The following is a 26,201-nucleotide window of genomic DNA, read 5'->3' on the forward strand; positions in this document are numbered from 1 at the left end:
TCTCCGGATGTTCATACTGCTTCCAAGTGAATTGTCTGGAACTTCCATGAGTAGAAATAATTGGAGAGTGCAGAGACTACAGACTCCAAGCATCAATTTCTCCATGATGACTAGCTGAAAATACTGTAGTGGTTTTCCCTATTTTTGGTGCCAAACCTCTGGCATCTGACTAAATTTTGCTCCTTTTCTTTCACTCCTTTATGGGTCCCACCCCTTACTTGAGGCCTCTAACCTTGTTTCCCAACTGTGTTGCTGAACCAAGTGTTATTTGCCTGGCAGGGAGGGAGAGGGGTCCCTCTACGAAGCGTTTGACACAGCTGAAGACTTTGAGACTTTTAAAGCTGGGATCTTTTATGGGACCTGGGATATTTTATGTGAGTCTTCCTGACCTAAACTTTTTGAGTCCTGTGTTTGCCAGCGGGGCAGTTTCCCTGGCTAGCTGTTTCTGAATGGAGCCCTCTCCACAGAATGCGACAGTAAAAGAGGGAAGTGGAAGTAAAGTGGGAAGCAGGAGGACCGGTCTCCATCACTGGTCAGTCTCAACAGGTGAAGTCCTTTAGGTCTTCTCGTACCTGCTGGCACCCTTTCGGAGCTATTAAAATTCCTTCCACGTGTGGCTGAGGGTGGGGTAAAGGATGTATAGCCATCTAAATGTCTTAATGACTGTTAGTTCTAAATTGCATATAAAATATGCAAATACGTACAAAGAGTTGAAGAAGCTGGAAACAGCTTCCGAGTAAAACTCACTGCACTGATTTTTCCCCCTCTAACAAGAGCATCGTAGGATCTTTATGACCCACTTCTGGTTGGCGCTTCCGAACGGGTTAAGAGAGAAAGCAAACTCTTGGGAGCCCAGCAGGAGTTGCTGATTGTGCCGGACACTGCTTGCAAAGCAGTTTTTGTGGTTCACCTCCCTCTGGGTTTTCTCATTCTTTTGTTGGATATACATGGAAATGCCTTGGGCATTTACTTTTTAAAGTTTTTTACGTCCTCAACTCCCTGTCTCCAGCTCCCGGAGTGCGGCACCTCTCGCCGGCCCGAGACTTCTGGGCTCGCTCCAAACGTGGGGAAGGGGCGGGGGTACTTTGTTCCCAGAAAACGACCTTGCCCTGGGAATTTCCTGTGGCCATTTCTCACGGACGAGCCCCCTCCTCCGGCGGGTAGCGCCGACACCCAATGCCGCAGGCCCTCGCCGAGCCAGAGACGCGAGCGCGGAGAGGAGAGCCCCGCGCGCCCACCCGCGCCCGGGTGGGAGGCCGCCGCGCTCCCCCGGCTCCCCCTCCTCAGGTCCCGCCGCCGAGAGCCCGGATGTTGGATTCAGTCCCTACGCCGGGTCCTTCATTTCCATAAAAGGGCAGCGGCTCGGCGGGGCTGAGATTGCTGCCGCCGCGGGCGCCCCCCGCCTCCCCCGCACAGCTCATTCCCCTGCCGCGCGCCGCCCCGCCCCCAGCCCGGGAGTCCGCGCGGCCCCCGCCGGCAGCGCGGCCGCGGGGGACTGGCGTGGGGGAGGGGCGAGGCGGCCGGCCCGGTGCGGGCGGCTCCGAGGGGCGGAGGAGGAGGGAGCAGGCGCGCCCGGCCTGAGCCGGACTCCGACGGAGGGGGCGGGGAGAGAGGGTGGAGCGCGGGGGGAGAGGCGAGGGGCCGCGACGACCGGACTCCATTAGTCGCTCCGGCCGGGAGGCAGCGCTTCTCCCTCGGAGGAGGGAGACCCGCCGCCTACGCCGCCGACACCGCCCGGCGAGCCGTCGCCTCCCCGCCTGTTGCCGCGCGAGCCTCGGGCCGGGAGGGTGAGGAGCGCGCGGTGAGGGGCCGGGCCCCGGCGGGGACGGAGAGGGAGCGCGGGCGGGGAGGACTGTGGAGCCCGCGGGCGGTCTCCCCGGCCAGGGTGCGGCCAGCAGGCGGGCAGGTGAAGCCCGCCGCGGTCCGCTAGGCGAGGGCCGCTAGGCTGGGGCCGCGCGGGGCCGGCAGGAGGGCGGCGCCCTGTCCGCCGGGGGCCGCCGCGGGGTGGGAGCGCGGGGCGGCGACCGGGAAGGGGCGCGGGGCACAGAACCCTGCCTGCGGCGGGGCCCGCCGCCGCTCTCCCGAGTTCGTGCGGAAACCCTCGCGTCCACCACCTTCTCTCACCCGGCTGCCGACTCTGCCAGTTCGGTGGGATTTGCCTTCCTTTGGGGGAGTGACGCTGACGAGAGCCATTTCCTCCGTGCTCGCAGGAAGAAGCCATGGCTCTGGACGGGATAAGGATGCCAGATGGCTGCTATGCGGACGGGACGTGGGAACTGAGCGTTCATGTGACGGACCTGAACCGCGATGTCACCCTAAGAGTGACCGGGGAGGTGCACATTGGAGGTGTGATGCTCAAGTTGGTGGAAAAACTCGGTGAGTAGCATCCCGGCCGCGTCAAAGTAACGACTTCCCAGACTCGGGGCGGGGCGGGGGGGACTTAAGGCGGGAGGAGGGGTGGATTTAGGAAATCTTGGTTGGCATCTTGCAGATACTTCTTTTTTAATGTAAGATCTTAAAATATTTAAGCAAATAGACACCCCCCCTCCGCCGCTTTGAATCTTGTTTTTTTACTCTGAAATTTTCATGTGGTGAGTCCAGCCTCCCAATTAAATACAATTTAATTGCGTAGTTACCGAAGAAAACTAGTTGATTCTTTATATTGAGCGAAGTCACATGAAAAGAAATGAGGAAAGTGCGCAAGTGAATGTTGAGAGGGTTATATTACGGGGTTTGTAGTTATCAATTATATATCTTCAGTGTACCTGAATGTTGGTGACGTTTGGTATTGAGGATAATGCGAAATCTATTTAAGAATAAATTCTACTGGAAAATGTGCAACTTCTGGAGCCAATATGAAGATTTTGTAGCTGTACTGCTACGTGGAGTATATTAAAATGTTCCAGTCATCCATTCGTACGAGGGGTGCGGCAGTGTTCTATCTGTAGTCCATGCTTTAAGCTATTTCGAGCGTTTGATTTTGTATGAATGACAAGATAGTGAAAGAATTTTGTTTTAAAAAGCAGATATTATTGAACTAACTCGAGACTGACAATATTTGCTTGGGTACAAATATATTGATTTAAATAATCAAATACTAGGGTATCCAGTAATGTGAAGTGGAAGAAAATTTTTCAGTACACATTTTGTTTGTGATGGATGAAACCATTTTCACCTGGAAGACTCAAATAAAATGATTTAATAGATGATTTTGTTACAAGAGAAATACTTGGAGGACTGTTTTCCTGAACTTTAATATGTCTTTTGTTTGTAAAACAAGTTCTGATAAGTGGATACGTGTAGCATTGTTTTGTTTTTTTTTTTTTAGGCATTTTGTGTGTGTCTTTTTAAAGCATAGCGTTCCTTCTTCAAGCCACTCTGGAAATGTAGAGAAGTGGTTATTTATTAGGAAATGTATTTCTTACCAGGAGATTATTGTATTTCTACCATGTAAACTTAACAAAACAGTGCCCCAATGCACTTTGCAGCGTAAGGCTGAATTCATTTAGGTGGATTTTCTTTGGATTTCTGCAGTAAGTTTAATTATTGAAGGACCATAAAGAAGCTCCTTACAAGTTAGTCTCCTCCTTAGGACTGCATTGTTTGGCTCTCTGAGACGAAGCCTAGGAAAGAGAGCCCCCCTGGTAGCCCTTTGAAAATGAGATTTTGCTGTCTGTATATCCAATTAACTGTTGGTTAGCATTGCATGCTCTTACCTGATTTGACTAAATCAATTAGCAAAAGATTTCTGAACCGTTTTTGTCCAGCACTAGTGAGGGATTATTTAAGGAAGAAAATCTCAAATATAGTTGTTTATATTCCCTTTGTTTTCAAAGGAAATAAACATTTGCGGCGGAGATGGCTTTATATATGATAAATGGACCTTATTAATACACAGATTTCAGGAAGAGATGTTTCTTATTCTGAAAAAGGAGCTGTTGAAGGTGACTGAGACAACTTGTAGTTCTTGAAAGCCTGGCTTTATCTAATGAATAAATAATGGCTTCTATATTTATATTGCATTGATTAGAGCTGTTTATCACAGAATCACAGGCACAAATAGAAATACAGAGAGTAAACTTTTTGCAGGCAGAACTGATGTTAATTTTCAGTGATTATAATTTTATTCTTTTAATGTTGATGCATTTTTAATTTTTTGTGGTGTGAAGAGGAAGCCCAAGGTAAGAAATGTTGTGTACATAAAAGCCTTACATCTTTCTCATACTGAACCAATACTGAGCCCCTTATATTTTGACTTTCAAATAGAAAATGTTTTTCAGCATAATTCTGACTTTCCTGTTTGGTAATAGTAGAGTTAAGTGATTTTTTTGCTCCTGGTTTTAGGATTAAATACTTTGAATGGCAAGCTATTTTGTTACCTATTGGCAGGTAAATGGAGGACAGCATTTAAAACTTACAAACCAGGCAATCAAACTAGAAAAGAACTTTATAATTCTTCAGAGTTGCCTAACACTGGAATGGCCTGCCTTCTGAAGTCCTAAGTTGTGTTACTGAAAGTATTAAAGGGCAGACTGGATGGTTACTTGTCAGCGCTAAAGTAGATCAAAGCAGCTTGCCGAGTCCAGATGGTGAGAGGTGGAGATCGAGGTAGGGATGTGATGGCACCGGGTCTCATGTCCCAGGGGATTGCAGAGCAGGAATGGACACTTAGCAGAACCAGGCTGCTCTGGCCTTGGAACTGTGGTGGTACAGCAGAACAGCCTATCTTTTCAGTTGCAGATGCCTGCTTGAAACCTTTCTTATTCTCATCAGAGTGTGTGTGAATACCAAAGATTTATGCTTTAAGGCTGTCTTCCATATAGTGATAGCAGTTTTTTCCATGGAATTGATAGATTCCACGATGACTCCTCCCTTCAACATTGTACTATAATTTTTGTGTGTATGTGCACATGTCAGATTTTCTGGGAAGAGGGTTCTTAGCTTTCATTAGATTCTCAAAGAGGTCTATGATCAAAAAAAGTTTATAATACAACTGTAAGGTTTGGCCCTTGAAGGTCAGTCTTATTTTGAAAATAGTGTTCATCTCAGACTTAGGCACTTTAATTAAGCAAGTAAAAAAGTAAATAATGTTTCCTTAGTATGTCAGCAACATCTTTATGTTTAGTTAGAATCTTGTAAAAGACTTGTGCACTTCAGGTAAGGTCATTCAACCATGATTCTTACCTATAATGAAAAAGAAAATGAAACACCAAAGAATATGAAAACAGTTATATGTATGTGTCTGACTGAGACATTGTGCTGTATGCCAGAAATTGACACATTGTGACTGACTATACTTCAATTTAAAAAAAAAACATAATTCTTAGATTTATGACTTTAATTCAAAGATCTGAATGATCCCTTTTAAATCTTAGTACACAACACATTTGTCATTCTGCACTAATCTTTTAAAAAGAAAACAGTGTACACCATGAAAAAGTGGGCTTTAGGGAGTTATATCCTGATGTCACAGAAACTTTTTGCATCTGTGACTTTAGTTTAGGTTGATACTAGACAAATAATCTCCACACTGTATCCCCCCAGTGTGAAAATAGAAAGTTACTTCATATTTTAATTTCTTTAAAAAAATCCAGATTGAAAGCATTAAATAGAATTTTAAAAATTTATTGTACTTTTTGTTAACAGTTTTCAAAGTTGTATAGTTTTTTTTTATAAGAAAAGAGTTAAAATATAAAACATTAGGGTCAAGGATTGTACAAATGAGGCAGAGAATAAAATTATGAAATAATTATATTTAAAAATAATGTTATAAGGAAGAGGTCCAATTTTATGGGATTCCCTGACGTTCCTCTGGAGATCATCGAGAAGTATTAAAACTGATCTACTAATAGGATTCAGAACTTAGTAAATGTTGAGGATTCTAAATGCCAAAGATGCTTTGTTTCACTGCATTTTAGTATCAGTTTATAAAAATTGTCTTTTTTTATACTATGTACAATTAAATTTTTACCTTTCTATAAAAATTCATATTAGTTGGAGAGTAAGGAATTTATTATAACATGGAACTCAGTGAATGGATGTTTCCAGCCCACAGCTCTGTGAGCTTGGAGGGTGGAATAGGCCATGTGATTTTTAAAATTTCTTCTAGCTCTGATTCTATGAGGAGGAATGTAGACTTTGGATTAAATCAGATTAAATAGTAATCCAGAGAAAAAGATACAAGTTGGGAGACTCAGGAGTAACTAAAAACAAATGTATGGCGTTGACTTAAAAAATTTGAGGAATATGGTTCTGGATGTAGCCTTTGGAAAGAAGTCATCTTTGCTTTAAAGTGTGTCATGATCTTGCCACAATGATGAAATAGAGAACGTTGATGTTGTAGTTCCATGTTACGATGGAGTTAGGTTGTGAATTTAGCACACATAACTGCCCCCCCCCCCAAGATTTTGGTTTACATTACCTTAAAAATCCCTTAAAGTGATCCTGAAGTATGGTTTCCATACATTCATTCCATCTCACAGAAGTGCAAAATAGCTAGGTTTTCCTTCAGAAACTCCAAAAATAAATTTCTTTAGTTGAGCACCAGATGAAGAAATTGGCTTGCATTAGGGGCTTTGTTACACAGAAATACTTTAAATGCTAGGATCAGAGCTTGGCAAGATGCGCACAGGGAGAACCGCATATGTTACTGGACAGCTCCCTCCTTATACTCCTGCTTACTGCTCCTTGGGGAAGACATGCTTAGTTAGTGGAATGGTGTCTATGCTGTTGAAATCCTCAGTTTTACCCCCTGAGGGCTTATGGTTGAATTCATAAAAATAAAATATCTACATGATACAGCCTTATTGCATCCATAGTGAAATATATTAAGATAAAACCTTTTTAAAACTCCTTTGGAATGTAGTGGGAGAAACACTTAATGGTAAAATCCTATATATTAAAGTGAGTTGAATTTTAGCTAAATATGTAGTATCTGATAGCAGGTTTACTCAGTGTTTAGAGAACTGTTAATGATCCACAGGAACTGGACATTGAATTTTATCTGTTTCTCAGCACATCTTAAGCTCCTTAAAAAAAAAGACAGTATGTAAACTTCACTAAAATTCTCATAGTACCTAATAAAAGTATAAGCTATTCCTTGGATGCTTTGTGTGTTGTTTGCTGCCATGTTTTATACCGTATTTTTTAAAAATCAACAAATACTGTTTGATTCCAACCAGAGTTAACTTACAGAGGCACTAAAAAGAATATTTTTTAAAATTCAGTTTCTTAGAAAAGATCTTGTTGGAAATGTTTACTAGCTGTTGAAGAAAACTGAAAGAAAATTTAAAGTTTGCCTTTTATCTTCAACTTTTTATTTTTTGAAATTTCAAACTTATAAGTTCAAGAGTAATAACACTGAACACTGTAATCTTCATCTAGATTATCAGTTAGCATTTTGCCATTTAATTTCCCTATACACACATATACACATACATATTTTTTGGGGAACCATTTGAGGACATCACACACATCATAATCCTTTGTCTCTAAATACTTAAAATATGTATCACCTAAGAACAAGGACTTTCTCTTATAAATTACATTACAATGATCAAATTCAGGAAATTTAACATTAATTCAATACTGTTGTCTAACATGCACCCATATTCAGATTTGCCAGTTCTAGTATTTGCCTTTGTTTTTTCCATCCGGGATCTCATTCCACATTTAATTGTCACTAAAGTGGCCTCTTAGTCTCCTTTAATATACACAATGGCTACTAAGTTTGAAACCCACAGGAGAGTATGTAAAATGTGGTTTATTAATAATACATTAACATACATGTAATAGTACCTGTTTCCAGACTTCATAGCCACCCTATAGAATAGTTCCTTAACTGTTGTCTTTCAAGACACTTTTACCTTTTTTTAATGGTAAAATCCTTTATCAGTGTGAATTTCAGTTCAGAATGATATTTTTGTAGGTTCTTTTTCAGGTACTTTTACCTTTAAAGTTCAGTTTTCTCCTTAGCTTACTATTAAATAAGGTATAGGTAATATTTTTAGACATCATTGGGTGTAGAGTCCCCATAATGTTGGCTGCCTTCAGACTGTAGTAGATGCTAACAGATACACAGAATAATAAGAAACAGCATTCTGGCTCTGCTGTATATTGGTTCGTGTGATCCTTGAACAACTGATCCAACCTTCTGAGTAGGTTTTGACACCTGTAAAATGCAAATTAAAAAAAATAACTTTCTCATAGGTCTTGGTGAGAAAAGAGATGATACGTGTGAAAATGTATTACGTAAACTATTTGTGCTGTACAAATGAGAGTGGCTACTTTCTCAGTGGCATTGAGAGTCCCTGATTATACTAAACTGGAGGGGAGGGAAGAACTCCTTTAAAAGGAGTTAAATCATAATCTAGACTGTTTAATAGGTTCCAGCTTTAATCGTGGAGAATTGTACTCCTTAGAAGGAGCTTAGTTTGGGACTGCTTTGTGCTCTCACCCCCTAAACAACAAGAAAAATAACTATCATTCCACCCTTTCGCTTACTTCCAAACACACCTGCCTCTGTAATGTGGCAGAGAGCTGTTTAACTACTGTTTTCGTAAGATTTGTGAAATGGAATGGACCAATAAGTGGATGATGGTATTCCAGAGATTTGAAAAATTTATAACCATGAAGGCCTCTGTAGTATGTTTTTTAATTCAGTTATAACAGAGGAATGATATAAAATTGTGTCTGGGCATATGGAAACATTGAGCCCATTTAGAAACTAATGAAATTGTTTTAAGAAAAAAACTAATGTATGCAGTATTTTTATTTAAATAATTGTCTTATTGAAATAAAAATTAATAATGCTAATGCCATGGTAAGTTATAAAATGGTATATATATCCAATGTGAGGTAAACAAATATTCTAAAAGAATATTATAAAATAATTTTTTAATTGAGATGTGACATTCTGCACTTAGGTTTGTGGTTACAAATTCATATCCATTATAATTCATTTGTAACAAATTTTTGCATAATTACTGCATTTTTTGCTTGCTTTTTCTTAATCTCAGGCTTACTGATGTATAATTTATATGCAGTAAAATTCATACTTTTTAGTATAATGTGCTGAGTTTTGACAAATGATGCAGCCATGTAAAACAACCACAATAAAGATATAGAACTTTTCCAGCAATTTTTTCTCAAAAAATTTGTCTTTCTTAATAATTAGCCCATCCCCTCAACTTCAGCTCTTGAAAACTGCTGATCATTTGCCTTTTCTAATTCATGTAGCTTTGAGTGTGGTTTCTTTCACTTAGTATAATATGTTTTATTTTACTAAAAATATTTGTTAGCATAATACATTTTAGATTTGTGTGTGTATCAGTTTTTTTTATTTTTGAGTTATAGTCTATTGTATGGATGTTAAACCGCAGTTTATTCATCTACCAGTTGTTCCAGTTTTGGGAGATTATGAATAGGGCTGCTGTAAACATTTCCATGAAGGTATATTTTCATTTCTCTTGGATAACTACTGAGGAGAGGGATTGCTGTATAGTATCCTAAGTATATGCTTAAATTTATAAGAAGCTGCCAGACTTTTCCAAAGTGGCCATGTCATTTTACATGCCTGTCAGCATGGTATGAGAATTGAAAAAAAAATTTTAAGCGTTGCTCTGAGTCCTCCATTAGCACTTGGTATTGTCAGGTGTGTTTGTCTTTATTTTTGTTTAATTTTAGTCCATCTTAATGATTGTGTAGTGGTATCTTATTATGATTCTGATTCATGTTTCCCTGATGACTGATGATGGAGAGCTTTTCACATGCTTACATGCCATCTGTATATCTTAGTGAAGTGTCTTCATACATTTTGCCTGTTTTTTTTTTAATAGTGTTGTTTGTTTTCCTGTTGAGTTTTGAGAGTTCTCTATATGTTCTAGATACAAGTCCTTCATCAGATACGCATTTTGCAGTATTTCCTCCCAGTCTGTGGCTTGTTTTTTTGTTTTCTTAGCAGTATCTTTCAAAGAGCAAAATTTTAAATTTTTTATGAAGTCCGTTTTATCAATTCTTTTTTTCTGGATTGAACTTTTAAAAAATTGTCTTATGTAAGGAAGTAGGCCTAATTAAGGTCACAAAGATTTTGTTCTGTAAGTTGTATAGCTTCTGCTTATTTTTATATGTTGAGGAGGAAAAATTGCAAAGTGTAGTAATTATAATGTATCAGGAAGGAATTAATTATATCATATCATTTTAAATAATGTAATTACAACTTTAATTTGGTGGAATCTGAGCTGTAAAATAATACTGCAGTGAAAACTGATTTATTGTCAATCTACTAGAAAAAATTTTTAGAACTTCAGTCATAAAAAGAGATCTATAGTAAAACGTCTTTGAATAGTTAAAGAAAAGTTTCAGGGTTAAATGCTGTAGAAATGTTACAGAAAGAATTAAGTAAGTTTGGATTCCAATCCTGGCCATCCCCCATAGTAGCTGTGTGATTTTATTTATTTATTTTTTTAAGTCAGGGTTTTCATGTTAAGGATCCCAGTTTCCTTATCTGTACAGTATAGATAAACACAGAATAAGCCTTCATTTAAGTTTGTTCCCTTACCTTTGTAATGTTGTTAGGGTTCTTTGAAAAATGTTTTTTAAGTATGGTATCTTTCTAAACTAGAAGATTCCATTCTGAAACAGTACTGTTGTGTATAAAGAGTCATTATTCAAATCCTGGTCTTTCCTTCATTGAGAATATTATACTGTTTATTTATAGTGGCTCAGAGTTATGTGGTAAAATGTTTTGAATATTATATTTTCTGATATTTTCTCTCAAGTTTCAATAATTCTGCTTCTAAGTGAATTAGGGTACTTAAGATAAGCCATAAATGATTGAAATGTGAGGTTTGCATTTGGATTTCCTTTCCTTTCATGATTTAGTTTTCAGATTCGATTGTCTACTATTTAGTTGTATAAGGACCATCCAGCTTCAGTGTTATTTTGGGGCATTCCTTATTCAGTTTTCAAGGTTATAGAGCTGACAACCTTTAGCCCAGAGGAGGTGACATTTGCTTTGAACTCTGTAGTGAATCTTTTTAGAGATATTTACCTATCTTATTTTTATATCATGCTGTAACTAAAAACTACATCAGGTATTTTAAAGATAAATTGTAGTTTCAAAGCATCAGTGTAATGATGGTTTTGATATCTTTTTCTTAATGGAACACTGAAGGTTATGAATAAAACACCAATAAAGTGCCAGTGTTATTGATTGTAGATGGAGGTATCTGTTGGGTAAGTGCTTCCCAGCTTACTGTTCTTTAATGTAGTTCCTGAATTTTATAACCTTTGAAATTAAAAATAACTTGAAAAAAGCAAATAATTGCTGTATCATTTTAAAGTTTTATGGTGTTGATGGAATCTGTTGCTGTGATAGAATGCCTTGTTATGGAGCGTAGACTGTGGGAGGGCCTCCTGATTGTGTCACAATCCCAACTTTACCATATTCTAGCTGTGCAGCCTTGCGCTGTGTGACCAAGCTGTCTATGCCTCTGGTTGCTCATCTGTAAAATGGGGATAAGGACAATACCTTTATCATAGGATTATTATAAGGTTTAAGTTAGTTAATATATATGAAGTGTTTTCGAATAGCCTTTGTAAATGTAGCTGTATAAAACTTCCCTTTTTACTGAGCTAGAGAAATAATATTTATATAAGATTGAGAATGTATCTTTTATAAAGGTAAGCCAAATAGTACTAACGTATTCTCTACCATATTAGGAATGTATTTTAACATTATTATGCTACTTAGCACCACTATGGGTAGTATTATTTTTAAAAAATAGATGACAAAGATGTTTCAGAAGTAGTAGATTTTATGCTTCAGTGTATACAAAATTATAGATAAACCCTGCTAAAATGGAGGGTATTTCCAGTAAGTTTAATATTCTGGTTTAGGCAAATGCCTTCTTTAAAAGGTGAACTTTGTTGCTGTTTAAGAACTTAAGACATGGTCACTTAGAGGTACATATGACCTTGGCATATTCATGTTATTTTAACCTCTCCTGATTATTAATCCCACTTAACCTTAGTTTTCTTCTCTGTTTCTTGGAGTTAATGTAAGAAGTAAGTATGGTGTTAAAAGTATTAACAGAATCCCTGGTAGTTTGTAGAATGCCTATATTAAGAGCTCAATAAAATGTTATCCTCAGTTATTCTTCAAATATTAAGTAAACCCAAAACAAAAGTTTGAACTGTGGTTTGAAGTAGCTTGTCTAACTTATTTTCATTGTTTTTATATAGTATTTAACTAGAAATCCCTTCTTACTTTCTTGCTTTTGTAAGTTTTGTATGATTCTGAACTCTAAATATGTTCCCTGAAGCCAGACTGCCTGGGTTCGAATACTGGCTTCACTACCTATGAGCTCTATGACCTTGTGTCAAGTTATTTAGCATTGCTGTGACTTAGTTTCCTTACAAGTAAAATGGGGATGATAATATACTTATGTCGTAGGGTTGTTGTGAGAATTAAATGAATGTGTATGTGTAAAGCACTTAGAAAGCACTAGCTAGAGGGACTTGTTATTTTATTGAGGATCCTAATGACCTCTGGGATATCTTACTATTAAATATTTTACCTTATGAGTTTGGCGAATAAATGCCTTAAAGAACTTAGACTAAGAGAGAAGGGCTTTAGAGCAAAATGAGACATCGATGTGTAAATATTCCTGCATAAAGATAATTCTGTACACTCATATTCTATTTTTGATAGGTTAGGGAGGTTTATAGCATGAGACTTTTGTAGGAGTTAAAGAGGTATGTGAACTTGATCTCATCAGTAATAGCACAAGCAAACATTTATGCAGGGTCAAGCATTATATTAGGAAATGGAACACAGTCCCCACTCAAAATGTGAGCAGCTCTCTAGTACCAAAATGAAAACAGAAGACAGGTTGTGAAGTGCCAAATAAGTGGTACAGGAAGATGGTGGAGATTTAGAAGCAGGAGCAAAAACTGGCTTTATTTGAAGAGGGCCAGGGTGAAAAGTCAGGATAAAAGGCATTCCAGATTGATGACTGCAGTGTTTATGGTGTTTTTTGTAGACTACCTTAGAGAGGTGGACTATAAGATTTTAGAGAGGAAAGGTATAGGTAAGTAGGTTAGGAAATGGTATTCTGTTCTCTTCTATTAGTCTGTCACCCACTTAATGTTTTAAATGAGAACCTAGTGAATGCTAAATACTGTCCTATGAATGGAAGAGACAAGAAGTGAACATTAACTCACTCTACTTGCAGGCTTAGGGGCAAGACAGTCTTTAAAAAAGTAATTGCTATAATGTGATGACTATTACGATAACTGAAATAGTTATGAGAGTATGTGCCAGGGAACCTGACCTAGTATACAGGGAAGGACTTCTGTAGGAAATTACTTTTAAATTGAGGGCTGAAAGTGGAGTAGAAATTAGCCAGGAGAGTGGTAGAGGATCTTAGGGGGTGAGGGATAAACGAACAACAGGTTGGAAGAAGATGAGAAGTTGCAGCATGGGAGCAGGGGAGGGCTGCCATTTGAAAAACCGAAAGAAGTCTAATGGGGAACCAGTGACTTGATAAGCTTAAGAAATAAGCAGGTGCTTCAAGCGCATTGTAAACCAAGTTTAAAAGATTTAGTGTTACACTAAGAGCTGTGAGATGCCAATAAAAGATTTTAAACTGAGAGAGACATCAGATCTTTTAAAATTTGAAGTTCGTCATGTACATATATGTCAATAATGTAAGATATAAGCGATAATAAGCCTCTTGGATTCCAAGAAATACTTTTTGTGTCATCTGCACTCTAGTCCTGTATTCAAATTTGTTTCTGAGAAAAATTTTAAATGTCAAAGCCAATAAAATACTCTTAAGTTGCTGCTTTCTTGAACCATAGAATAGCTGATGCCTTTGACCACCTTTAAAAGACAAATCCAGTTAGTACTTCTGTGAGTCAAATACTAACTGATAAATTCAGCCTTGATGTTACTTTCTCAGAACTTGTCAGATGTTGACATTGCATGGACTCTGAGTCCAGCAGCTAGGAACTAAGCCAAGTTGAACCAAATTAGTAGCAAGCCTTCAGGATTGGGTAGAAAGTTACCCACCCTCTGGAAATGAGTAATTGGCATGACTTCTCATTGCGTGTACTTTGTAATTGCACATGTGGTTTATGTGATCTGGTAAAGCGTCTCAACTACTATGAGTATATTTTGTAATAGCAAATAATTGAAATTGATAAACATTATTTTGGGTTTGTGTGTAACTTCAAAAGGCGATTTGTAAATTTTGTTGATTTTTGTTTTGATGAGTAAATTCATAAATTTTCAATCAAGTTACTTCTGAGGAAGAAATACTAGTTTGTCACTTTTTATCCAAAGTTTAGTTTCTAAATATTTTCGGTAACTGGTTGATCCCTCTGCTTTAGTTGGTTAGTCATTCAAGCTTCAATTTGAAACAGTAATTTTCTTATGCTAAAATTGAATGAGGTAGTTTAATTGAAATATATTGGCAGTTTGAATGATACGTAAACTTTGAAGCAGTTTACCGCTTCTACTAACAGATTAAAAGCATTTTTAGTAGGGGAGAGTATAGTGATAGATAAGTGATAGAGTGCATGCTTAGCAGGCGCAAGGTCCTGGGTTCAATCCTCAATACCTCCTCTAAAAATAAATAAACAAACCTAATTACTCCCCCTCCCCCCAGAAAAAGAAAAAAAATTTTTTAAATAACACATCAGATAGGTTTTTCAATATTTCACAGTTTCAGTATGCACCTGTTTCAGTTATCATGGTTTAGTTAACACCAGTTATCCAATAACATGGTTCACATTTTAGTTACCACCATACTTTGATTAATTGCATAAAGTGCCAACTTTGCTTCTAGCTCTTCAGTCCACAGTTCATTATGTCAGTAACAGATGTGCATCGTGATCAGTGACCAGTAGCACTTATTTCAAAGTCTGTCCATAATTAGTTGCTGTATCTTTGTGTCCATGCATAGACAACAGAGTGTGTAGTTTTGTTGCCTCTGTCTCCCACTGATTAACTCATGAGATATTTGGTACAGATGGATAATTGAAAGAGGGAATTGGTCAACAAAGATAAATGTGCAGCAAAGAAACAAAAAGTGATGATGCTAGAAGTGAAATTTGAATCAAACGTAAATGGAGCCTTAGAAGAAACCGCTCACCATGGGAATGTGAGTGCTGCCGCCATTTGACTCTAGATACACAGCCAAAGGAATTCAGTGATGGCAGGTTTATTGACAATTGAGAAAAGTGGTATGACAGAAAAACACGAAGTTGTCTCAAAGAAACTGACATCAGTAAAAAACTTCATGTTAAAGGAACTCTCAGCATTGAAGATACAGAGGATAATATATTGGAAAATGATCCAAACAGGAGTATGACAATTTGCCAAGGCATAGACAAGTAGTATTCAAACTATTCTTGGTAACTTTTTACAAAGAAATGTAACACTTCACTTCTCGTTGTTTCTAATGTTTTAAACTACAATGCAGTAAATTCCAGCTTTACTATTTTTTCATTTCCCTTTGTACACTTAAAAGTTTTTAATGTTTGACAAAAATTTTTGTCATGAATAATTATAATTTTCCACTTCAATTATTATGAGGTTTTTTTTTACATGTTGCCTGTATGTATTACAAATATTTATTGGTTTAATTCCATGTGCCAGGCCCTGGGCTCTGCCTTTAACATACAAAATAAAGATCAAAGACCCTTAATCTAGTGGAGAGAGTTAGTTACATAAAATTAATTATAATGAAGTGCCTCCTTGAGTGGATACCTTTCTCTTCCCCCCTCATGTACTATTCAGAGTGCTAATATGTACCTGTTTTAACAGGAGGGTCATTGAAGACTCGGAGACGGTAATATTTGATTTTTGTGTAGGATTTTGTCATCCTGATGATGGGGAAAGAGAAAGGTATCTACTCAAGGAGGCGCGAAACACCAGGTTCCACAAACTAGGCAAGAGCATGAGCTGTACCTGGGGATAGCTAAGCGGTGTGGGGCACAGATGGTTCAGATCTGTATAACCTTTTAAGAGGTTATAAGACACTTCAGCAACAGAGGACCTGGAAAGTTAAGTTGAGAAGTAAAATGATCCAGTTTGCATTTTAAAAGATAATTCAGTTTTGTAAAAAGTGGGATTATAGTAGTTTAGGTAAGGGATATTGAGGACCTGAACTAAAGCAATGTAAAAGGAGAGGAAGGGACAAATTTAACAGCTGTTGGGGAGGTAGACTCTGTAGTACTTGGATCGGAAAAAAAAAAAAAAATGAGGGAGAAGAAATAACCTAGGGTTTGGAGAGAGAGATCCACTTGTAAAGATTTAAAGATTAGATTAATGTAATTAACTATTTGTATGATCTTGGTATAGTCTTCCCTTTAATTTGCTGGATGGGTGGGAGGTAGAGGGGTACAGTTACTGAGTTATGGAATATTTGCATTCTTCGTTGCCAGTGTTGATTAACAAAAGTGTATGTCAGCTGAGATAGCTCTGGGACTTTAAAGCAGTCTATTTCTGCTTTTCATAGCTGTGGAAAGTCAGGAATATGCTTCTTTCTAGTATACTAATAATCCTATTACAGTAATTTCGATTAAGTCCTAGATTGTATTGTAGTGATGTGGTGTAGAATGCACTGCTGAGAATCTGTTGGGGATTATTCCTCTAGAATAAAGGATAGTTCTGGAAGGGAGGGTCACTCTTCAAGAATAAGATTAAAAATAATTGAGGAATTTACTTCTCGTCTCTCTTTCTAGAACAATCTTAAGGAACAAAGGAATGACTTGGAAGGTATTTCAATTATTTCTAGATGATAGAGTATTCATTTTATAATATACTTTTAACTTATAATATAAAATCAAAAGTGGTTAATTACATTATTTTTCTAGATTGCTTCTTTGCAATTGATACCTGTTTGTGTTCTTCACTTACTTTAAGCCCAGTTTAAGTTTGCATAGTAGTATATGCATTCTTCAAATAGTTAAACAGCTACCAGCTATAACTTTTTTGAGTTTTATTGTCTGTAGCTGCCATTATTAAATTAGTTAAAGACCTGTATAATATAAACATTCCCATCACATTTGTTTTTTTGTGAGTGAACTGATGAGAGACTTGGGTAGTGTTGGCTGGTTCCAGGCAGAGCCTCCTGAAACCAGCCTTCACTTGAATTCCACACAGTTTCCATGGTTCATTCCTTAATTATCTGGTGAAATACCTTATCTTTCTTAGGATGTATCTTGAGTCAGTTAGGTTCTTGGTGTATGGTGGGGGATGGAGTCCATTATATATAAATAAATCGGCATTCCAATGTATGGACAGTATGGGAACAGAGAGAAGGAGTGGTTTGAGTGACTGTTTCACCATAGCTCTTGGGGACCCTAATGAAATAGCAGTCTCTGATGTAAAGGTTTCTCTGTGCCTGGGAGGCAGCGTTTGTTTACCTTGGGCAGAGCTGAGTGAATATGAATTTAGTCTGAACCCATTTTTTTTCATGCTGACTATTGAGTTGACATGTCAATTAGATACTTACATTAGAACTGGATTCTGATTTCTTTGCCACTGAGGAAATGTAGGACCCTCAACCAAGTTACTGACCCCACTGGGCCTGTTTTCCTTATCTGTAGGAAGAATTTAGATTGGGTGGATTTCCAAGGACCTTTTCAGTTCCCAGTTTACATGAGCTTTCGTAAGCACCCCTGTGATGCTGGCGGGGGAAAGGCACAAACTAATAAGCAAGTTACAGTAAGATCCGCTGATGTCAGACTTAAGGAAAGTTTGTTGAAACTCTCACCAGAATTTAGCTCTCTGCTGCAGCTGTTTGCCTTCAGGATTGCTTGAAATCTTCCCCACAATAGTCTTCTTACCAGTGCAGGCCACTCAGCTGTGCGGTAGGAAAGGCAGGTGCCAAGTTAAGGAAGGGCAGGAAGGAAATACAGTCCCCATATTTCACTTCTCATTGCTTATTGGTCCCTCCGGCAAGACCTGGTATTTCCAGATTATATAATAATCTCTTTCCCTCACTGTAGGTGTCCAGTCTGTCTTCTTTCTCACTCCTAAATACCTATTTCCTATAAGAAATATTCAGGATAATCATCAGGGTTTTACTGTGAAGTGTAAATGAATTCTTTGTCCTCAAAGTCAATGTGTCCAAACCTGCTTCTTTTCTGAATAACTTTATCGTGGTTAATGGAGTGTTACTTAAGAATGCCACTTCTGAAATCACACTGATCCGGATTCAGATTCTAATGTCCGTGCACACTAGCAATTTGACCTTTGGTCAAGTTATATGACTCCTGTCTTTGGTTTTCTCATCTCTAAAACAGAAATTACAATAGCATTTACTACTTAGCATTTTTATGAGAATTAAATGGGAGTATGTTAAGTGCTGGTACATACTAAATGTTCAGTAAACAAACCTTAGTGCTATTATTATCATCCATTTGATTCTCAAGCCAGGACTTTCTAGCTTTCCTCTTCACCTTCCAGCTGTGCTCTCTCATCTGTAGTTAGTATCATTAAGACGTGTGATTCTAATTTAGACCTGTCCCTCATATTTGGGTCCTTCTCATCGGCTTCTGCCTGGGGTCAGGCCCTACTCCCAGAATACTGCAGTAAATTTCTTGCTGCCAAGTCCTTCCTTTTTCTGATTCATTATCCACAATCCCATCAAAATTACTTTCGTAAAACAATCTGATTGAGAACTTCCATTGTCTGTAGGATAGTTTACTCTTAGCACATGTTAAAATGCCCAAATTCTTAAGACCCAGGTAAAATGTTACCTCTTCTTCAGAGCCTAATCAGTCTATCACATTTAGAGTTGTTTGCTCCTGTTGCATTTTATTCTTTTATCTTTTTAGCTCATTATATTTGTCTGTCCCTCACTTGGACCAAAAGCACCTCCAGGATGGGAATTCTTATGTAATTTTATATTCCCATGGCCTAGCTTAGTGTCTGGCATGTAGGGTTGGTCCTTGGAACATGTTCATTAATTCATGTATTGTTTGTGTACCTGAAGAGCAACATTTCATCCACTTTGCCTCTTTCCTTTTTTGAAGGTCCAAGTGATTAAAAAGACAAGAACAAGAGGGTACATCCTAAAAGCAAGGAAGGGGCATCCTCAGCCCCCTCATCTCTGAAATTAAAGAGTTTGGGAGGAGAGAGACCTGAAAGAGTGAGAGTAAAAAGTTCTTAAGAACAAAAGATTATGTGGTTGAAAATTAAAATTAATATTTAATGTCCTTTACAGTTCAATAAACATTAGGGATAACATTATAGAGATAATTTTTATAACTTACTGAAGCATTAATTTTACTTGTAGACCCTGTCTTTACACATTACTGGCAATAATATCTCATTAGAAACATTAGAAGAGTTGTATGTTTGTTTCAGGAATTGGAGAGGAAGCAGAGGCTAAAACTCTTCTGAAGTTGAAGAAGATAAAGTGGATTTTTTAAAACCTACAACTAAATTAATAAATCCTATGTATTATTTTTCTTGATGGTTTAAGAATGATTTCCTTGTTGGGATTAATGTTTTCTTGAAGTAATGAAGGATCTTTAAATTTTTCAATGTGAGGATTCATTCATTTATCAAATGTGTGCCAGTCATCTGTGCAGTGTGCTAGAATGGTGATCAAAATAGGCATTGTCCTTGTCTTCTCAGTGTTTAGTAGGGAAGAAAGATACTTTCCCATCCCAGGAACAACAAACAAATTTTGGTAAGTGACATTACAGTGTACTGAAATGCAGGATAATGGAGAGACATAGGACATTGGAGGTCTTATCTTAGGGTGCTTGAGAAAGGGTTCTCTGAGAACATGGGACTTAAACAATTTGAAAGACGAGAGGGAATTAGACATTCAGAGTGAAATGGCACGAGCACAACCACTGAGGCAAGAAAGAGCTTACTTACTAGATAGTTTTTGTTATAGAAAAAAGGCAAGTGTGGCTGGAGCAGGGAAAGCGCAGCAGGCAGCACAGGATAAACGTGGAGGAGCAGGTGGGTCATGTCGTGTGGGGCTGTGTAAGGCATTTGCATTTTTTTTCCTAAGTAAAATTTCCAGCAGGGGAATGACATGAATGTGTTAAATAGATCACTCTGGCTGTTGTGTGAAAGTGCTGAATGGAATCATGGATACCAGTTGGGAGGCTGTTGCAGTAGTCAGTGTTAGAGATGATGGTGACCTGGAATAGGGTGATGCCAGTGGAGACTGAAGTGGAGATTTTGGAAAGTAGAACTGAGGGGCTTGCTGTTAAATGTGGGGAATAGAAGAAAGAGAAGAATTCATTACTTTTAAATTTCTGGTTTGAGCAACTGGATTGATGGTTAGGGCTATTTAATAAGAGTATGGATAGGAGAAAATTGGGTTATGTTTTTGGTTATATTAATTTTGGATGCCTGTGAGACATCCAGGTGGAGATGTGGGATAGTCATTAAGATGTATGAGCTGGTGCTCTAAGCACAAGGTTGGGCTGGAGGTAAAAATCAGGATGGTGAGTATATAGATGCCTTTTAAAGCCACTGGAATGGATGAGATATCTGGGAGCCAGAGTAAGAAGCACATGGTTCTTGGAAGGTGAGAAAGGCAGTAGAGCATGGGTAGCAGGATTGGTTTCAGTTAAATAGGGAGAGACATTTTTTTCATCATAACACAAAGGCAGGAGGAGACTGGTACAGGTACAAATGCAAGAAGGTTTGTAGATTTGGTTGGCATGGGGGTGAAATAGTTCCAACCTGATGGCTTCTCTATATTCTGAAGCAGAATCCATGGTTGTCTATTGAGAGAAGGGAGGATACTCAGGAGTTTGGGGAGGGTTGAGAAGTTTGCAATGCAGTAGAGGACAGAAGAAATGTGGTAGAATTGCCTGGTGCTACCTAGGATCCTGTTGGCCATAAATGCATAGTAACTGTTTCAATCTGCCTGGTTTGAAATGAAGCAGGGAAAGCCTTCTAAATTTGGTAGATGAGCGGCTAGGTGGTATATAGCTAACGGCATGTTGGAGGAGTAGTTTGAAAGTCTTATTTGGAGGCCCGGAGGACACTGCCTGTGGTGTTATCAGTTGGCATGGCTTGCATGCAGCAGTGTCAGAACCAGCTGCTTAGTAGCTTTGCACATTAGGATTGCCGTGGTCTTTGCCATCAGTAAAGACAGGCTAAAATCTTGAATATGGTAATAGTTATAGTATCTATTTTGGGGCTCAAGAGGATCCTAAAACAAAAGGAAACAGCAGAAAGTGTTAACAACGTTAGCAAAATACAGAAATAGCCGTTTGCCAAAAATAAGACATGTGCCCAGAAAGCATCTCTGTACTTAAAATTTTAAATGAAATGGTGCCTTTTTAAAATAGTATAAAGTTTGCTCTGGGTTTATGGAAGTTATGAGAGTGCCAAATAATTTTGCATTTCCTTCCTGAGTATTATTTCTTAACTATGCAACTAGAACGCTAATCCACTTAAGAGTAACATCTTATCTCCTGTTCATTTCAAACTGTTACTAATGAGTTACTTATTTTTAAAATGTGGGTACTTAAGAAAATGTAAGTTATTTGGTTAGCTTTCTATTTAGCATTTTCTTGACTTTTTATAGAACTAAAAAATTTTAATGAAATCAAATGCTTTCATTTTAGAAGCCCATATCAGAATGGTCTAGTAGAAATTGGTGATCCTTTTAAGAAAAGATTGAATTTCCCGCTGTTATCAGTAGTGTATCCTTTTTCTCTGTGCTTATATTTTCTATAGTGTAAGCTGGCTGCCATTGCATAACAGGGCATAATATTTTCTCTGTTGAAATATTTGTTTTTCTTTTGTGTCTAATGAAGTGGGTGAACACTGTGATAGTAAAAGCCATTTGGTAGAATAAACACTAGTTGTATTCTCAGCCACCAATATTTGTATACTCTAAGTCTTGTGTTGCTTAGAATACACATATGATATCTTTGTAGAATAAATATGTAGCCACTTCTTGAATTGGAAGAACATTCTGTTACAGTCATGGGAGGAGATTTTTATTGATACAACTAATGTTTTATTCACTTGCAGTTTTAATGATATGAATTTGAGTGCCTGTCAGGTATTGTTATTTTTATGGGTAGCAGAGCACAGTTTGATTGGATCTATTAAATAAGGTAGGCCATGCAGGAAAAATTCTTCCCAGAATCCTGGCAAATGTTTATTTGCCTACCAAGTTTTATTAAAGAAGTAAAACCTTTGTTAGGTATATTAAGCCATAATCTAAGTAGTTCTTCTAAAAAATTACTGAACAGGCTAAATTTAAAAATAAATAATGAAGTCCCTTTATTTCTTCCCCAAAGAAGGAAAATAAAGAATTATTTCAAAATAGTATAACCTTTTCCCCCTTAGTTTTTCTCTCTGAGAAAGTCTGTATTTGTGGTATGTTGTTTTCAAAATCCAGAAACAGAATTTGTTTTGCTTGCCACTACTCCTAATTATTTATAGATGTCTATTTTTCTCTTAAAGTCCAGCACAGTGTTTCTACACTCATTCCACTAGAGAAATAAAAGTGTGTGTTGATATCTGAAATCCACTGTTGTGCACATTGTGTTTATACAAGTTACAGTTGCATAGTGTGTTTTTGTTTTAATTTGCCCCATAGAGACCAGTGATGCTGTAATACACTAGATAACTTAAGTACTTTCAAGAGCTGTTGCATTGAGATACACAGCTTTACACACACATACACACACACAAATTGTGTAGTTAAGTAGTTCTGATGTACAGTTGACTCCTACGTTTACCTTGATGAATTATTCTCAGTTGGTATATTATCTTTCTCAGGATTTTGGTCGGTGTAATATTGTTTTTGCTACTTCTGAATAGAATAAATATATTCTTGTGATATCCCTCATGGAGCCAACTGTGTTGTTAGTTTCAAAATAAGATACCTAGTATAATACAAAGCCAGAACCAAAAGAAAAAAAAAGATTTTCTAGTAGGTGGGAAAAACATTGCCTTGCATATTTAAGAGAGCTCAATCAAGTCTCTCAGAAGTCTGAAATGATACTGTGATAGAGTGACTCTCTGCAGAGGGGTGATCAAATTAAAGAAGGATAATAATTGGAAATGTGTTTTAAGCTTTATAGGCTAGTCACTATGTAAATAACGCTGAATATAGCTTTCCCTTCTTAAAAACAAAACTGCAAATACTTCTTGGACTTGCCATCTCCTCTCTGTTCACCTACCATCCATTATTCTGCTCCCCTCTATAACAAAATACTCAGGAAAAGTTGTCTATATTCCTTATTTCTAATACCTTACTGCCCAAGCATTGTAATTCATACTTTCATCCTGTCCACTCCCACGTTAACTTCTTGTATAGCCTCTGAATTTCACTCATGCACACCCCTGCCCCCTGCATTTCTTCAGAATTACTGGTGATGCTTTTGAAATCAGAATCACTACCCTGCTTAAAATCAGTTTCTAGACCCACTCTCAGAATGGTTTGGGCTGAGTCCAGGCATTAGTATATTTGAAAAGTTGCTCAGATAATTCTAATGCCAAACAGGCTGAAAACCACTGCTCTAGTGGCCTCTCTCATACTCACAATAAAAGCAAGCAACTTTATGATGTGTAAGGCTTCTGTCTAGTTCTTTAATGCTTCACGTCCTCATCTTAGTATCAGTCATACTGGCCTGCTTCAAAGATGCTGGAACTTTGTTCTTCTCATCACTTTGTTCTTCTCTAGCACTTAGAACAGTGCCTTCTGGCACACAGTAAATGTTCAGTAGAGATTTGCAGAATTAGTGAATATTTTATAGGTATTATTTGTTCTTGTTCTGTAGTAGTGATTACCTTATAATTTGAGAATGCTACCAAAAGTTATTCTATTTGAACAGATGTTACAGGCCTCCCATAGGTGAACCACTCCATCTTCCAACACTGATTACTTCTTTTGCTGTCAGAATGCCTCCTTTCCTCTGTTTTTTATCTCTTGGCATATGCACTATTGACACTTCAGGTCTTTTCTCATGTCCTGTTTTAGCTTTTATTTGGGGTATTTTTTCTCTCCTATATTGTTACTTATCCGCTATTTTCTGTGAGTAAAAAAGACTGGTCTTACCAGTGTTGCCAGTCAGTAAGAGATTTTTCTCTCTTTCTGTGGGTTAACAAACTATTCATAAGGTGTACATAATCTTTGGATTATATGTCCTTCTTGTCTATGTTTATTCTTGCTGGATGTGGGGCGGGGGGCTCTCCCTTTGGTATAAAAAACCAAGGTGGAATTGATGGAGAGGGTTAGATTTTAAAAATGAATATCACAGGAAGTACCTGTTTCTGAGGTCAGTGTTTGTAGCCTAATTGATGGAAAGTTGAGGTTTTATTGGATTGGAGCCTACAAGATCTTCCTGTGAAAAGTTCATATAGTAAATATTTGGGGCTTTGTGATTTAACTGCCTGAGTGCAGGGCCGCCAGCCCCAGGCACGGCAGCTGGGAAGTGCTGGGAATTTAATGGCCTTAGGAGCTGGATAAATAGCCCAGCTTTCTCTTTCCTTCCTGGGATAATTTTAAGGTGTGTTCTGCATGACTCCTCAGAGGGTCTCACAGGACTGAACTCCAGTTATCCACAGCAGGTAATGAATCCTTAATAGACGTTCCTCCCTCTGTTTCACTTTTCCTTATTCCCTCAGATGTGCTTCCTGGGATCTCCTCTCCCACAAATAAGCTACTTTCACCAAAGTTCTTATTTCAGGATCGTCATTTGATTTAAGTCAAAGAAACCCAAAAGATTTAAATCAGTGTTTACAGAACTATATACATAGTAGTGTACAGCTCCCCTGTCCTACCCCGCCGGGAATATGTGTTCTAGTTTTCTTAACGGTTGACATTGCCAGCAGAAGTGGAATGGACCGAGGTATAGGGAAGAAAGCATTAGATACCTACCTACCGTTAATTCAGTTCAGCTCAGCATTACTCTGCTTGGTTACTGTCATTCTTTGCAAATTGTTTTTTCATGCCTTGGGTTCTTTATTCCTGAAGGAAAAGGTTAAACCATCTGTAACATGTGTGACCATTTACCTCATAGTATATAAAAAGGTTCTAATCTTGGTTGTCTTCCTATGAGCTAGATCAGATTTACTGTTTCTAAGTTAGTTGATACATCCTGTGCTGGAAAATAATTTAAAACGCAGGGTACTTACATACATTGTGTCACAATTAAGTAGTTGTAAAATATGTATTTCTGCAGCCAAACTTCAAGTAACATAATTGACTGGGCTTTCCCAAAACAAATACTAAAATTTCAGAATGGCAATATAATTATAAATAATTACAGTTCTCCTGTTACTTACTGATTAAAAAAAAATTGTTTTTAGTGTCTGGAGAATTGAATATCTTTTTCCCACTTCTGATGTGTTTCTTCCATAATGATGAGATGTTAATTGTTTTAAGTAAATTTTAAGATTATAGAAGGTATTGCATATAATCACTGTGATAATTTGACTTCTTACTACCTGAGGCGTTCAGGTAGCCAAGTTGTGCTAAAAAAAAAATTTCAGATTAGTATATACTTTTAAATTTATCTTCTTAAAGTTGACCAACTCTTTTTAAACCTGTATTAAAATGGGCTTTCTATCAGAAACATGATAATAGTTACATTTTTACTTTCTTCCCCTGGAAGACTTTGGCCATTGTTCTTTTGTTTAGGTATCATAAATATCATGTCCTCATTTTTGTTTCTTAGTTTAACATATAATTGATCCCAAAAGTCTTTACTTCTATTGCTACTTGAAGAACTAGCTGAAGTTGGATTTTATTTTGCAAGTTTATTAATGATCTACCTTATCTGGGGGTAACCAAATCTTGTGTAAATTATACTCTTTGTTTAATTAAATTATATAAGGATGTTAAATAGTTTAACAGATATTAATGTTTTCTCTTAATACTTGTACCAAAATATATTGGGTAAAAAAATTTGGACAGTGCGACTTAAAAGTTATTTTTCTTGGATGGTATTTGGGTTGTATGGTTGGGATGTAGTTTTTTGGTTTTTGTTTTCTCTTATTAATTAATTGACTAATTAATTATTGAAGTACCATCAGTTATAATGTGTCAATTTCTGGTGTCCACAATGTCCCAGTCATGCATATACATACATACATACATTCGTTTTCTTTCTTTTTTTTTTTTCATTAAAGGCTATTACAAGATATTGAACATAGTTCTCAAGTTAGTAAGTGTTACTCGTGGATG

The 26,201-nt window shown here is 37.6% G+C and overlaps 1 protein-coding gene across 7 annotated transcripts in view; it reads left to right on the forward strand.

Annotated features, from left to right (window-relative positions):
* Nucleotides 1-1,643: 1,643 nt before the first annotated feature.
* The window catches only part of FERMT2 (FERM domain containing kindlin 2), a 72,201-nt gene continuing 47,643 nt past the window's right edge, over nucleotides 1,644-26,201 (forward strand). For 3 of the 7 annotated variants that reach the window (XM_074365519.1, XM_074365518.1, XM_074365520.1), the window contains exons 1-2: nucleotides 1,647-1,801; nucleotides 2,211-2,376. In XM_074365519.1, the coding sequence (XP_074221620.1) occupies nucleotides 2,220-2,376 (157 nt within the window). In that variant the 5' untranslated portion in view covers nucleotides 1,647-1,801; nucleotides 2,211-2,219. Of the gene's footprint in view, nucleotides 1,802-2,210; nucleotides 2,377-26,201 lie in introns of all 7 variants that reach the window. The other 4 variants (XM_074365515.1, XM_074365517.1, XM_074365516.1 and 1 more) reach the window with 3 other exon arrangements.

The sequence above is a fragment of the Camelus bactrianus genome, chromosome 6 (genome assembly GCF_048773025.1).
Source record: "Camelus bactrianus isolate YW-2024 breed Bactrian camel chromosome 6, ASM4877302v1, whole genome shotgun sequence".
NCBI lineage: Eukaryota > Metazoa > Chordata > Mammalia > Artiodactyla > Camelidae > Camelus > Camelus bactrianus.